We start from the raw sequence: 16,244 nt of genomic DNA on the forward strand, positions 1-16,244 counted from the left end.
TAACACACCGGCCCCATGTCTGCAGCCAGAGCTGGAATCACCCAGAACTCTCTGCAACATCACAGTCTGCACAGAACTTACAGATGTCAGTGACTGCACCAGCAGAATAGTGAGTGCAGCTCTGGAGTATATAATACAGGAGGTAACTCAGGATCAGTAATATAATGTATGTACACAGTGACTGCACCAGCAGAATAGTGAGTGCAGCTCTGGAGTATATAATACAGGAGGTAACTCAGGATCAGTAATATAATGTATGTACACAGTGACTGCACCAGCAGAATAGTGAGTGCAGCTCTGGGGTATAATACAGGATGTAACTCAGGATCAGTAATGTAATGTATGTACACAGTGACTGCACCAGCAGAATAGTGAGTGCAGCTCTGGAGTATATAATACAGGAGGTAACTCAGGATCAGTAATGTAATGTATGTACACAGAGACTGCACCAGCAGAATAGTGAGTGCAGCTCTGGGGTATAATACAGGATGTAACTCAGGATCAGTAATATAATGTATGTACACAGTGACTGCACCAGCAGAATAGTGAGTGCAGCTCTGGGGTATAATACAGGAGGTAACTCAGGATCAGTAATGTATGTACACAGTGACTGCACCAGCAGAATAGTGAGTGCAGCTCTGGGGTATAATATAGGAGGTAACTCAGGATCAGTAATGTAGTGTATGTACACAGTGACTGCACCAGCAGAATAGTGAGTGCAGCTCTGGGGTATTGTACAGGATGTAACTCAGGATCAGTAATGTAGTGTATGTACACAGTGACTGCACCAGCAGAATAGTGAGTACAGCTCTCCAGCTCTGTCAGGAATCTCAGTCCTCCCCATCCTGCCAGCGCCGCCTCCATGGTGTCATTATGTCAAGCTCCATCTAGTAGCAGAGGAAAAGATTTATGCCTCATTTACCTCCCAAATTCGGAGCAATGAGGGACATGCGGTGTCATCCACAAACCTGTCATCGGGAACAGTCACTTTAAGAGCGCTGCCTCGTTAACTAGTGCTAGATTTTTATGTATTTCACCAGTTCAATGTTCAGAGACAACTCTGGGAGGTGCAAAAATAACAACACGGGTGTAAATACTTAGAGTCGTGAGAAATCTGAGCATTCAGCCAACAGCCAAGTGAGGTGTACTGCCGGCACAGCCATCAGGCCACTCAAGAGTTAATATTCACCAGCAGCGTCCCAGAAACACTCCATACGCCAGGGGCAACGACTGCACACTAGAAATCCTCCAGAGCTGCACTCACGATTCTGCTGGTGCAGTCACTGTGTACATACATTACATTACTGATCCTGAGTTACCTCCTGTATTATACTCCATAGCTGCACTCACTATTCTGCTGGTGCAGTCACTGTGTACATACATTACATTACTGATCCTGAGTTATATCCTGTATTATACCCCAGAGCTGCACTCACTATTCTGCTGGTGCAGTCACTGTGTACATACATTACATTACTGATCCTGAGTTATATCCTGTATTATACCCCAGAGCTGCACTCACTATTCTGCTGGTGCAGTCACTGTGTACATACATTACATTACTGATCCTGAGTTACATCCTGTATTATACTCCAGAGCTGCACCCACTATTCTGCTGGTGCAGTCACTGTGTACATACATTACATTACTGATCCTGAGTTACATCCTGTATTATACCCCAGAGCTGCACTCACTATTCTGCTGGTGCAGTCACTGTGTACATACATTACATTACTGATCCTGAGTTACATCCTGTATTATACTCCAGAGCTGCACTCACTATTCTGCTGGTGCAGTCACTGTGTACATACATTACATTACTGATCCTGAGTTACATCCTGTATTATACTCCAGAGCTGCACTCACTATTCTGCTGGTGCGGTCACTGTGTACATACATTACATTACTGATCCTGAGTTACATCCTGTATTATACTCCAGAGCTGCACCCACTATTCTGCTGGTGCAGTCACTGTGTACATACATTACATTACTGATCCTGAGTTACATCCTGTATTATACCCCAGAGCTGCACTCACTATTCTGCTGGTGCAGTCACTGTGTACATACATTACATTACTGATCCTGAGTTACATCCTGTATTATACTCCAGAGCTGCACTCACTATTCTGCTGGTGCAGTCACTGTGTACATACATTACATTACTGATCCTGAGTTACCTCCTGTATTATACGCCAGAGCTGCACTCACTATTCTGCTGATACATCAGGTCTTATCCTCCAGTCACCTCCAGAGCTGCAGTTACACGGTCACTCACCATAGCTGTATGTCCAGGATGACCTCCCTCTTGTCCACTTTCTTGGTGTAGGCTTTAACCCCGTTAATCCTGGGAGACTGACCATGAAATACACAATGACAAAGATGATACAATGCAACGGTGGCACCGGGGGTCATACAATGTAACGGTGGCACCGGGGGTCATACAATGTAACGGTGGCACCGGGGGTCATACAATGTAACGGTGGCACCGGGGGTCATACAATGTAACGGTGGCACCGGGGGTCATACAATGTAACGGTGGCACCGGGGGTCATACAATGTAACGGTGGCACCGGGGGTCATACAATGTAACGGTGGCACCGGGGGGGCCTCACTTCCCGCTCAGACGTCTTTACCTTCTCTCCGAAGTGCACCTTGGTGAAGGTGAAGGCCTTCAGGTGACCGTTCGATGCTCTGATCAGCGGCTCAATCTTCTCCTGGAAGAGCTTCTCCATGTACATCCCGAAATACGGCCACATCTGCCGCACAACCTAAACACAGGAGCGGAGCAGTCAGCAGTGTCCGAGCGCACGAGGGGAGTTCTACTACTGCTCTCCGACATTCAGACGTGGTCGGTACCTTATTGATCCACTCGACTCGTTCAACATCTGGAAAATTCACCTGAAAACATAAAACATGAAGAGTCAGCGAGCGCAACTCTGATGATCAATGCGGGAACCCACCGGTCACCAGGGAGGGCGTCAGGAGCCCCGCGCATCCCACCCGTCACCAGGGAAGGCGCCAGGAGCCCCGCGCATCCCACCCGTCACCAGGGAAGGCGCCAGGAGCCCCGCGCATCCCACCCGTCACCAGGGAAGGCGCCAGGGGCCCCGCGCATCCCACCCGTCACCAGGGAAGGCGCCAGGAGCCCCGCGCATCCCACCCGTCACCAGGGAAGGCGCCAGGAGCCCCGCGCATCCCACCCGTCACCAGGGAAGGCGCCAGGGGCCCCGCGCATCCCACCCGTCACCAGGGAAGGCGCCAGGAGCCCCGCGCATCCCACCCGTCACCAGGGAAGGCGCCAGGAGCCCCGCGCATCCCACCCGTCACCAGGGAAGGCGCCAGGAGCCCCGCACATCCCACCCGTCACCAGGGAAGGGGTCAGGAGCCCCGCGCATCCCACCCGTCACCAGGGAAGGGGTCAGGAGCTATAACTTTCTGCTCCCATTTCCCTTAATTTGGTTTTCAAAGATTCCTTCCCCACACTAGAAATAAATGTCAGCAATAAAAAGGCAAACGCAAAAGAAAAAAATGACGCGGCATCATGTGACCGGCCGCCATCTCCATGGCATCATCCTGTAATGAGCAGGGCGTGGGGCAGAGCAGGTGTGACACGCTCTGCAGGTCGGGCAACTCTACGGGCCTAGGCAGGAGGCCACGCCGTCACACAGAGACAGGCACAGAGATAGAGCACCACAGGGTGAGCAGACCAGGACCTCTGCTTCATGTCAGTGAATGAGGCTGCCTGTGCCTCGTGAGCAAGACGTCGGCAGGCAGGGACAGTCGGCAGAGAGACAGTCGGCAGAGAGACAGTCGGCAGAGACGTCGGCAGGCAGGGACAGTCGGCAGAGAGACAGTCGGCAGAGAGACAGTCGGCAGAGAGACAGTCGGCAGAGAGACAGTCGGCAGAGAGACAGTCGGCAGAGAGACAGTCGGCAGAGACGTCGGCAGGCAGGGACAGTCGCAGGGAGGAGGAAGAGCAGCAGGTTACACCTCTTTTTATATATTTTGATCCTGATCCGTGGCTCAGAACGACATTTAGGTGATTGCCGCTGTAATGGGGACAGAAACGCAGTCAAGAACAACACACAGAGCCAGAACATCAGCTGTGGACAGGGACGCGGAAAGGGGCAGGGACACGCTGAAATGACAAGAGACCCCGGGGTCCTGACAGCATAAGACGACCCCACACGTGGGTGGCTCACCGGGAGAGACCACCAGACACACTCAGGCGACATAGTGAGGTGAGGCAGTACAGTTAGGGTCCACTGATAGGACACCTCGGCGCGGTGGTCCGGGGTTTACACTTTTTTGTTTAACATTGTCACCAAGTCCCTGATGTTATTACACGAGTCACTGACTGCGGGGGGCTTCACTCACTGCCCTTATCCTGTGTGACATCTGTAATGGCTGCAGTGTGACCCCCACATACAGACAGCACCGCCCCCATATACAGACCATACTACATAGTAACATAGTTAGTAAGGCCGAAAAAAGCCATGTGTCCATCCAGTTCAGCCTATATTCCTATATTCCATCATAATAAATCCCCAGACCTACGTCCTTCTACAGAACCTAATAATTGTATGATACAATATTGTTCTGCTCCAGGAAGACATCCAGGCCTCTCTTGAACCCCTCGACTGAGTTCGCCATCACCACCTCCTCAGGCAAGCAATTCCAGATCCTCACTGCCCTAACAGTAAAGAATCCTCTTCTATGTTGGTGGAAAAACCTTCTCTCCTCCAGACGCAAAGAATGCCCCCTTGTGCCCGTCACCTTCCTTGGTATAAACAGATCCTCAGCGAGATATTTGTATTGTCCCCTTATATACTTATACATGGTTATTAGATCGCCCCTCAGTCGTCTTTTTTCTAGACTAAATAATCCTAATTTCGCTAATCTATCTGGGTATTGTAGTTCTCCCATCCCCTTTATTAACTTTGTTGCCCTCCTTTGTACTCTCTCTAGTTCCATTATATCCTTCCTGAGCACCGGTGCCCAAAACTGGACACAGTACTCCATGTACGGTCTAACTAGGGATTTGTACAGAGGCAGTATAATGCTCTCATCATGTGTATCCAGACCTGATTTGTACAGACCGCACCGCCCCCATATACAGACCGCAACAATATACAGACCATACTACCCTCAAAAACAGACTGCACCACCCCATATACAGACCATAGTACCCCATATACAGACCGCATCTCCCCTATATACAGATCATACTACCTCCATATAGAGACCGCACTGCCCCATATACAGACCATACTACCCCCATATACAGACCGCACCGCCCCCACATACAGACCATACTACCCCCATATACAGACCATAGTACCCCCATATACAGACCATACTAACTTCATATAGAGACCGCAACGCTCCCATATACAGACCATACTACCTCTATATACAGGTCATACTACCTCCATATACAGACCGCACCACCCTGTATACAGACCATACTACCCCTATATACAGACCATACTACCTCCATATACAGACCACACTGCCCCCACATACAGACCATACTACCCCCATATACAGACCGCACCACCCCCATATATGGACTGCACCGCCCCATATACAGACCATACTACCCCAATATACAGACCGCACCACCCCCATATACTGACTGAACAGCCCCCATATACAGACCATACTACCTCATATACAGACAGCACCACCCCCATATACAGACCATTCTACCTCCATATACAGACTGTCACGATAATGTAAGAATATCATGGTCTGAGTGTCACGATAATGTAAAAATGTCATAATGTGAGATTAGTTCTAGAAAGTACCGTGTCACAGACACACACTGTGCAGCATCGACCCCCCTTTTCTCCCACCCCCTGCATTCGCTCATACAACAAACAAAGCCCTATGGCAGAGACACTGTGCAACCTGATACCAATGTGTGAGCAGGGTGTGGCTTTTAAACAACAGACAACCAATCCCGTAAAGCCTCTCGTTCGCTCCTCCCCTTGCCCAAGGAATGCCTTTGTCTGGGGGCTCAAAGAACATAAATAGTTGGAAAAAGAGTGCATATCATTACTCAGCCCACTCAGTGATGTCACGACAAGAAGGCATATCTTACCCCTGCTGAATTGGGGGCAGAGTTGGTCCAGGGAGTGAGCTAACAACAGCTCGGCAAAGCTGTGCTCATGCGTCTGAATATATGGAAGCCCTTTCTCCTCCATAGCACACGGCCAGTCACAAGCTGAAATTATCTGAGTGCTATGTTAAGTGTTCTCTTCTCAATGTTAATCCTATTTTATTTGTAATTTGTATTTTACATATGATAACTGTCTTCTTTGTAATATCTTTTATACTTTGTAAACACTGCCTACCTTTTTTGGAGTAAAATATATAATAATCTACTAGCTTGTCTCTTCATGCTCTATAAATGAACTGTCGCTTCCTCTGAAGTGAATTACGCTACTGATTTGGGTTGGCTCCGGACCCATTAACCCTTGTGGAATTGGAGCTGGTGGCAGCATACTGTTCTGTGCGATTGGGAATCTTTGTAGCGACGACGGTGTTGATAATTATTGTTCCCGCCTGCGTGGGAGTAGTTACATCGCCCTCGCTGCAGCGTGCCCAAAAGCCAGTACATAGCAGGCAGCCTTTCTGGTGACTAATTACCCTAGGTGCAGTACCTAATCTGGTCCTTATTCTAAGAAAAAAGGTTTCAGCACTCACCGATCCTTTTAAAACGAGTTGATTCTTTATTCAAACATTGTTAAAATCTTCACGGCTCGGGGGTGTGCAGGGAAAGGAGTGGGTATGTTGAACCTAGCCTGAACCTACACACTCCTTTCCCTGCACACCCCCGAGCCATGAAGATTTTAACAATGTTTGAATACAGAATCAACTCATTTTAAAAGGATCGGTGAGTGCTGAAACCTTTTTTCTTAAGGTACCGTTACACTAAACGACTTACCGACGATCACGACCAGCGATACGACCTGGCCGTGATCGTTGGTAAGTCGCTGTGTGGTCGCTGGGGAGCTGTCACACAGACAGCTCTCTCCAGCGACCAACGATCAGGGGAACGACTTTGGCATCGTTGAAACTGTCTTCAACGATGCCGAAGTCCCCCTGCAGCACCCGGGTAACCAGGGTAAACATCGGGTTACTAAGCGCAGGGCCGCGCTTAGTAACCCAATATTTACCCTGGTTACCATTGTAAAAGTAAAAAAAAAACACTACATACTCACATTCTGATGTCTGTCACGTCCCCCGCCGGTGTCCACAGGGTTAAAACTGCTTTCGGCAGGAGCGCTGATAATGCACGCGCTGCTACCGAGAGTTTCCCTGCACTGAATGTGTCAGCGCCGGCCGTAAAGCAGAGCACAGCGGTGACGTCACCGCTGTTACTGCCGGTGCTGACACAGTCAACCCTGTGGACGCCGGGGGACGTGACAGACATCAGAATGTGAGTATGAACTGGTTTTTTTTTTTTACTTTTACAATGGTAACCAGGGTAAATATCGGGTTACTAAGCGCGGCCCTGCACTTAGTAACCCGATATTTACCCTGGTTACAAGTGAACACATCGCTGGATCGGCGTCACACACGCCGATCCAGCGATGACAGCGGGTGATCAGCGACCAAAAAATGGTCCCGATCATTCCCATCGACCAACGATCTCCCAGCAGGGGCCTGATCGCTGGTCGCTGTCACACATAACGAGATCGTTAGCGGGATCGTTGCTTACGTCACCAAAAGCGTGACGTTGCAACGATATCGTTAACTATATCGTTATGTGTGACTCAGCCTTTAGAATAAGGACTGCGTTGTTGCGATGTTCGGCTTAAGCACCCGAAATCCGATGGCACGCCTGTTCTCGCAAACAGGTGTGTTCTATATATAAGGCTACTTTCACACTAGCGTTGTGCACTGCACGTCGCTATGCGACGTACCAACGCTAGCTGTGAATGCGCCGCACAACGGGGGCAGCGGATGCTGTTTTTCCAAGCATCCGCTGCCCCATTGTGAGGTACGGGGAGGAGGGGGCGGAGTTCCGGCCGCGCATGCGCGGTCAGAAATGCTGCAGATGACGCACCAAAAAACGTTACAAGCAACGTTTTTTGGTGGCGACGGTCCAATGCAACAGTCGCACGACGGTGGCGACGTGTGGCAATGCGTCACACTGCGTCGCTAATAAAAGTCTATGGAGAAAAACGCATCCTGCAAGCAATTTTGTAGGATGCGTTTTTTCTGCAAAACGACGCATAGCGACGTGCCCAACTCAGACTTACTGGCGGTGAAGTCTACTATTTTCTCTGGACAAGCAGTATCTAATCTGACCTGAGGGTAAAGGGGGCGCCAGAGAGCTGCAAGTTCCAAACCGGAACTGGGATATAGATAAACCCCCATCAGAAGGAACCAGGGGCAACCAAACAACCTTAAGGCTGTGTGCACATGTTCTGGATTTTTCACGTTTTTTCGCTATTAAAACCGCAAAAAAAACAAAAAAAAAAAACGCTCACATTAGGCATCCTATTAATAGAATGCAATCCGCATTTTGTATGCACATGCTGCGTTTTTTTCCTGAGTGGAAACACATTCCAGAAAAAAACGCAGCATGTTCATTAATTTGTGGAATTGCGGGGATTCCGCACACATAGGAATGCATAGATCCGCTTACTTCCCGCATGGGGCTATGCCCACCATGTGGGAAGTAAGCGGATCATGTGCGGATGATACCCGGGGTGGGGGAGACTCTCCTCCAGGCCCTGGGAACCATATAGTTGTTAAAAAAAAAAAAAGAATTAAAATATAAAAGTGATATTCTCACCTTCCGATGGCCCCGGAGTCCTCCCGCCTCTCAGCGGTGCACGCGGCGGCTTCTGTTCCCAGGGATGCTGTTGCGGTCATGTGAGTGTGACGTCATCCCAGGTCCTTCACACACATCATCCCTGGGAATGGAAGCCGCCGCGTGCACCGCTGAGAATAGCCATTTTTTATTATTTTTTTATTATTATTTTTTTAACATTAGATCTTTTTACTATTGATGCTGCATACGCAGCATCAATAGTAAAAAGTTGGTCACACTTGTCAAACACTATGCTTGTGTGACCAACCTGTCAATCAGTTTTCCAAGTGATGCTACAGATTGCTTGGAAAACGCTAGTGTTTAGCAGGAATACGCATGCCAATTCCGCATGCGATATACCCGCAGCAGGAGTTACAAAATTGCCGTGGAAATTTCCGTGGCAATTCTGCAACATGTGCACTTAGCCTAAGACCAGTTCTTACATCTTTGCCCAGCTGAGGTGTGACAGTTCGTGATGGACAGAGAACCCAAAGACGTGACGAAAGCAGCGCAGATTGCCGATGCCTATGAGGCCAACCATAAATCGGAAGTGCGGAAGCCAGTCACCGCCAGCTGGAGAGGGGTAAGCCTGCAACCAACATCAGCACAACTGCCAGCCAACACACCAGAAGCCCTGTCCTCGTTGCCAACAGCACCAGACCTACCACCGACCCTCGCCAGTGTTTTTTCTGCAAGGGGACTGGTCATATCAGTCCCCACTGTACAGACAGGCCGAAGAACCCCCATCCAAGGCCCCAGGGCCTAATGCAGCAGTTCTTTTGGTGGGTGAGGCGGTTGGGAGGGTCTGTGACAACGTGCAGCACGTCACCATGGGGGGCCATGTCGCTACAGGCCTCAAGGACACCGAGGCTGAACGGACCCTCATCCGACCCGAACTGGCAGACCCTGAAGAGATCATTCCGGGGAAAACCCTAACGGTCACCAGGATTGGGGGCATCAGCTGTCCCCTGCCAATGGCCCGGGTTTATATTGATTGGGGTGCCGGGAGCGGGGTGAAGGAAGTGGGGCTGTCTAATAACTTGCCCACTGATGGTTTTATTGGGGACTGATTTGGGGTGGATGGTAGCATATTATGTCCCTGACTCCCCTCCCCAATCGAATGCTGATGATAGCGATGGGAAATTGCATGTGTTACCTGACAATGCTTTACCGGTTAATGATGTACCTGATAACCATTTTTCTGAAAATGCCGAGGGTAATACTGATGATGCGGATTATGAAAATTTGCATGTTTTACCTGCTATCCATTTATGTCTTAAGGATGATGTGTTCACAGGTGCAGGAGGGCTCAGCCACGTCACTCTGCGGGGTGGGATGGCTGAGGAACCCCAACAGGAGCAAGCGATGATGCTCAGGGGAATGGGGGGGATGCATGGGAACCGTGAGGAAGGTGATGCCATGCAATTGACCAGTGCCACAGAGAAAGGTAACTGGCCCATAAGTAGCACCGCTCCTGATGTAATGGGGGTGGATGGGGAGATAGTACCCATAGCAGCACCGGCTGATGGGTCTGTGGAAATCCCCAGGGAGACAGCCTACGTAGCTGCTGTCACCCGCAGTCAGAGTGCCCGGAATGCAGATAACGTTCTGCCTTCTGGTCCCTCCTCAGTCACAGGTGTGACTGAACCAGAGATGGACCCAGAGGGTTCCCGTGGGGGAGGGACCCTGATGTTGCTTCTGGCTTCCCCTAGCCAGGAGTTCCAGGCCGCTCTGCACTCGGATGCGAGCCTGGAGAATTTGAGACAACTTGCCGAGACGCCCACCTCCGTGACTGATAAGGAGAGGGTGTTCTGGGAACGAGGGAGGTTGTATCGGGAGACAGTACCCAGAAAATCCCGAAAGGAGTGGTTGAAGGAAAGACAGCTGGTCGTCCGTACCAATTCAGGGGTGAGTTGTTGCGGATTGCCCATGAGATCCCGCTCGCTGGACACTTGGGGGATCAACAAAACTAAGGTCCGGCTGTCTCAACACTTCTATTGGCCCAAGATGGGGACAGATGTGTCAAACTACTGCCGCTCCTGTATCACCTGTCAGAGTAGGGAAGGCGGGGCCTGCTCTTAAGGCTCCCCTGATCCCTTTGCCAGTGATAGAGGAGCCTTTCCAGAGGATCGCGGTGGACATTGTGGGCCCGCTGGCCATCCCCAGCAGCTCTGGAAAGCAATACATCCTCACTGTGGTAGACTACGCTACCCGGTACCCAGAGGAAGTGGCTCTGTCCTCAACCAGGGCAGATAAGGTGGCGGATGCACTGTTGGCCATCTTTTCACGGCTAGGATTTCCCAGGGAGATGCTGACCGATCAAGGGACCCAATTCAAGTCTCGCCTAATGGAGGCTCTCTGTAAGAGAATGCAGGTGAAGCGTCTAGTATCGAGTGCGTATCACCCATAGACCAATAGCTTCTGTGAGCGCTTTAACGGTACCCTCAAACAGATGCTACACATGCTGGTTGAGACCCAAGGATGCGACTGGGAGCGGTACCTCTCACACCTGCTATTTTCTTACCGAGAGGTTCCGCAGGACTTGACGGGGTTCTCCCCCTTCGAGCTCCTGTACGGCAGGTGAGTCCTGGGACCCCTAGGGTTGGTGAGGGAATCTTGGGAAGAAGAGCTGAAACCTTCTGAAGTGTCCATAGTGGAGTATGTAATGCGCTTCCTTGACAAAATGCAGACCTTGACGCAGTTGGTGCATGACATGACATGCTCAGGCTGATAAGCACTGGTGCGACCAGAACGCTGGGGAGCAGACCTACCACGTGGGCCAAAAGGTGTGGGTGCTGGTCCCCGTACCAAAGGATAAGCTTCAGGCAGCCTGGGAAGGCCCGTACATCGTCCACCAACACCTCAACCCAGTCACCTACGTGGTCACGCTTGACGCTGGGGGTAGGCGAAAGGCCTTTCACGTCAATGTGATGAAGGCTCATCATGAACGTGAAGCCTGCATCCTACCGGTCTGCAGCGTGCCCGAAGACGGGGAGGAAGACCCCTCCTGGACATGCTGACATAAAACCAAGGCCAGTGGGTCCATCGAGGACGTGGAGGTAAGCGCCTTGTTAACAGAACCCCAGCGCTTGCAGTTGCGGACCATGCTGGACCCTTCCAGGCCGTGTTCTCCAACCGACCAGGAAGGACGATGTTAGCGGTCCACGAAGTGGACACCGGGAATCATGCCCCACTACGGCGAACACCCTATAGGATCTCCGACAAGGTGCAGCAGGTTATGGGCCAGGAGATCGATGAGATGTTACAGCTGGGGGGGTGATTCAACGATCAAAGATTGCGTGGGCCTCACTTGTTCTCGTGCCAAAGAAAGATCAGACCACCGGGTTCTGCATGGACTACAGGGGGCTCAATGCCATCACAGCCTCTGATGAGCACCCAATGCCGCGCATCGAGGATCTGCATAAGCGGTTAGCTGGTGCAAAATATCTGTCCATAATGGATCAGAGTTGGGGATACCGGCAGATTCCCCTGAGTCCCGAGGCGCAGGAGAAGTCCACCTTTATCACCCCCTTCGGACTGTACGAGTCCACGGTTATGACCTTCAGCTTGAAGCTGCCACTTTCTAGTGGATGGTCAACCACCTGCTTCAGGGACTGGAGAAGTACGCGGTGGCATACCTGGATGACATTGCCATCGTCAGTTCCTCCTGGGACGAACACCTGCAGCATCTGCAGGAGGTGCTCAGGCAAATTCACCAAGCCGGTCTGACCATCAAGCCGGGAAAGTGCCAGTTGGGCATGAGATAGGTCCACTACCTGGGGCACCGGATAGATGGGAAGTCCATAAAGCCAGAGCCTGGGAAAGTGGACGCAATCGTGTCCTGGCCCACCCCTAGGACCAAGAAGCAGGTGATGTCCTTCCTGGGCACTGCAGGGTACTATAGTAGCCTGGCAAAACCCTTGATGGACCTAACCAGGAAGAAGCTACATCAAATAGTCGACTAGACAGACGGCTGTGAGGGGGCCTTCCAGGCTTTGAAAACAGCCCTGTGCAACGCTCCCGTGTTAAAAGCAGTCGACAGCAGTTGACCGTTCCTGGTGCAGACCGACGCCAGCGAGTTTGGCTTCGGTGCTGTGCTCAGCCAGGTCGACTTGAGGAACCAAGAACACCCCGTGTTGTACCTGAGTCGGGAGCTTCTGCCGAGGAATGGCCTACTCCACCATCGAGAAGTTGTGCCTGGCCAAGGTCTGGGCCCTGCAACGTTTGCAGCCCTACCTGTACGGTCGCACCTTCATGGTGGTGACTAACCACAACCCTCTGCACTGGCTACAAGCCATGTGTGGAACCAACGGAAGATTGCTACGCTGGAGCCTTGACCTTCAGCAGTACGACTTTACAGTCCAACACAAAACGGGCAGGGAGCATGGCAATGCAAATGGGTTGTCTCGTCGGGAAGAACCTGACGCGGTGCACATGGAGGAGTACCGAGAGGTTCTGCCTCCGTAGCGCCATCCAAAAGGGGGAGGTGTCACGATAATGTAAGAATACCATGGTCTGAGGGATTTTTTCAGAAGGTACCAGACCATACTACCTTCAAATACAGACCGCACCCAATATACAGACAGCACCACCCCCATATATAGACCGCACCCCACCCACATACAGACTATTTTACCTCCATATACAGCTAACTCAACCCCCATAGAGACTATACTACCTCCATATAGAGACCATACTACCCAATATACAAACCAAACTACCTCCATAAACAGACCATACTACCTCCATATACAGACCATACTACCTCCATATACAGACCATACTACCTCCATATACAGACCATACTACCTCCATATACAGACCATACTACCTCCATATACAGACCATACTACCTCCATATACAGACCATGCCGTCAGGTGGTGTGCAGGTTGGCGGCCAGGTTGTTGGCCCCAGGGATGGGCAGGTTGGCGGCCCCAGGGGTGGGCAGGTTGGCGGCCCCAGGGGTGGGCAGGTTGGCAGCCAGGTTGGCGGCCCCAGGGGTGGGCAGGTTGGCAGCCCCAGGGGTGGGCAGGTTGGCAGCCAGGTTGGCGGCCCCAGGGGTGGGCAGGTTGGCGGCCCCAGGGGTGGGCAGGTTGGCAGCCAGGTTGGCGGCCCCAGGGGTGGGCAGGTTGGCAGCCCCAGGGGTGGGCAGGTTGGCAGCCAGGTTGGCGGCCCCAGGGGTGGGCAGGTTGGCAGCCCCAGGGGTGGGCAGGTTGGCAGCCAGGTTGGCGGCCCCAGGGGTGGGCAGGTTGGCGGCCCCAGGGGTGGGCAGGTTGGCAGCCAGGTTGGCGGCCCCAGGGGTGGGCAGGTTGGCGGCCCCAGGGGTGGGCAGGTTGGCAGCCAGGTTGGCGGCCCCAGGGGTGGGCAGGTTGGCGGCCCCAGGGGTGGGCAGGTTGGCAGCCAGGTTGGCGGCCCCAGGGGTGGGCAGGTTGGCGGCCCCAGGGGTGGGCAGGTTGGCAGCCAGGTTGGCGGCCCCAGGGGTGGGCAGGTTGGCGGCCCCAGGGGTGGGCAGGTTGGCGGCCCCAGGGGTGGGCAGGTTGGCGGCCCCAGGGGTGGGCAGGTTGTCAGCCTCTCCCACACTCTCACCCAGGCCGGCAGCTGGTGGGTGTTCAGCCCGCGGGTCACCTCCAGGGTCTCGTTCTCCAGCAGGTCCCAGGCCGCCCGCATCCGCGCCAGTTTCCATCTTTTGTTTCTGTTCCAGAAAATCCAGACGAAAAGTCCGAAAAAAACCCAAGAAATCCCGAAGCCGGCGCGGCCGCACCCGTACACCGGCAGGAGAAGCAGCAAAGCCCGGAACAACGAGCGGAGCGGCGCCCGGAGCAGATCCTCCTGCACCTGCATTACAGAGAACCCGGCACTGACTGACGGCAGGAGCGCGGAGCCAGGGGACACAGGTAGCCGGCCCCGCCCCGACACACGGAGACCACGCCCCGACACACCTGGGACACCGCCCCGACACACGGGAACCCCGCCCCGACACACGGAGAGCCCGCCCCGACACACAGAGACCCCGCCCCGACACACGGAGACCCCGCCCCTACACACGAAAACCCCGCCCCTACACACGATGACCCCCGCCCCGACACACAGAGACCCCGCCCCGACACACAGAGACCCCGCCCCGACACACGATGACCCCGCCCCGACACACGGAGACCCCGCCCCTACAGACGAAAACCCCGCCCCTACACACGATGACCCCCGCCCCGACACACGGAGACCCCTCCCCTACACACGGAGAGCCCGCCCCGACAGAGACACGCCCCCTCTGACAATACTGCAACCGGCGCTGACAACTGTCCACCTGCTGACAACTTTTATCAGGCTGACAAATTTCATCCCATGAAATCAATTCAGATGTGTGACTGCAGTTGGGGTCTGCCGAAGGAGAGGACGGGAGACTGACGGGAGAGGACGGGGGAGGACGGGAGACTGACGTGGGGAGGACGGGGGAGGACGGGGGAGGACGGGAGACTGACGGGAGGAGGACGGGAGACTGACGTGGGGAGGACGGGAGAGGACGGGGGAGGACGGGAGACTGACGTGGGGAGGACGGGAGAGGACGGGGGAGGACGGGAGACTGACGTGGGGAGGACGGGGGAGGACGGGAGACTGACGGGAGGAGGACGGGAGAGGACGGGGGGAGGACGGGAGACTGACGGGGAGAGGACGGGGGTGAGGACGGGAGACTGACGGGGAGAGGACGGGGGTGAGGACGGGAGACTGACGGGGAGAGGACGGGGGTGAGGACGGGAGACTGACGGGGAGAGGACGGGGGTGAGGACGGGAGACTGACGTGGGGAGGACGGGAGACTGACGGGGGGAGGACGGGAGACTGACGGGGGGAGGACGGGAGAGGACGGGAGACTGACGGGGAGAGGACGGGAGAGGACGGGGGTGAGGACGGGAGACTGACGGGGGGAGGACGGGAGACTGACAGGGGGAGGACGGGAGACTGACGGGAGACTGACGGGGAGAGGACGGGAGACTGACGGGGAGAGGACGGGAGAGGACGGGGGTGAGGACGGGAGACTGACGGGGGGAGGACGGGAGACTGACGGGGGGAGGACGGGAGACTGACGGGGGGAGGACGGGAGACTGACGGGGGGAGGACGGGAGACTGACGGGGGGAGGACGGGAGACTGACGGGGGGAGGACGGGAGACTGACGGGGAGAGGACGGGAGACTGACGGGAGACTGACGGGGAGAGGACGGGAGACTGACGGGGGGAGGACGGGAGACTGACGGGGGGAGGACGGGAGACTGACGGGGGGAGGACGGGAGACTGACGGGAGACTGACGGGGAGAGGACGGGAGACTGACGGGGGGAGGACGGGAGACTGACGGGGGGAGGAAGGGAGACTGACGGGAGGAGGACGGGAGACTGACGGGGAGAGGACGGGAGACTGAC

General features: G+C 53.8%; 1 protein-coding gene across 1 annotated transcript in view; it reads right to left on the reverse strand.

Moving 5' to 3' along the window:
• Positions 1–14,784, reverse strand: part of ESYT3 (extended synaptotagmin 3) — a 45,010-nt gene extending 30,226 nt beyond the window's left edge. The window contains exons 1-4 of the mRNA XM_077273390.1: positions 14,420–14,784; positions 2,859–2,900; positions 2,636–2,770; positions 2,278–2,354 (exon numbers count right to left, since the gene is read on the reverse strand). Coding sequence (XP_077129505.1) covers positions 2,278–2,354; positions 2,636–2,770; positions 2,859–2,900; positions 14,420–14,674 — 509 coding nt within the window. The 5' untranslated portion in view covers positions 14,675–14,784. The remainder of the gene's footprint in view (positions 1–2,277; positions 2,355–2,635; positions 2,771–2,858; positions 2,901–14,419) is intronic.
• Between the last annotated feature and the right edge of the window lie 1,460 nt (positions 14,785–16,244).

Source organism: Ranitomeya variabilis, chromosome 7, assembly GCF_051348905.1.
Source record: "Ranitomeya variabilis isolate aRanVar5 chromosome 7, aRanVar5.hap1, whole genome shotgun sequence".
Classification (NCBI taxonomy): Eukaryota; Metazoa; Chordata; class Amphibia; order Anura; family Dendrobatidae; genus Ranitomeya; species Ranitomeya variabilis.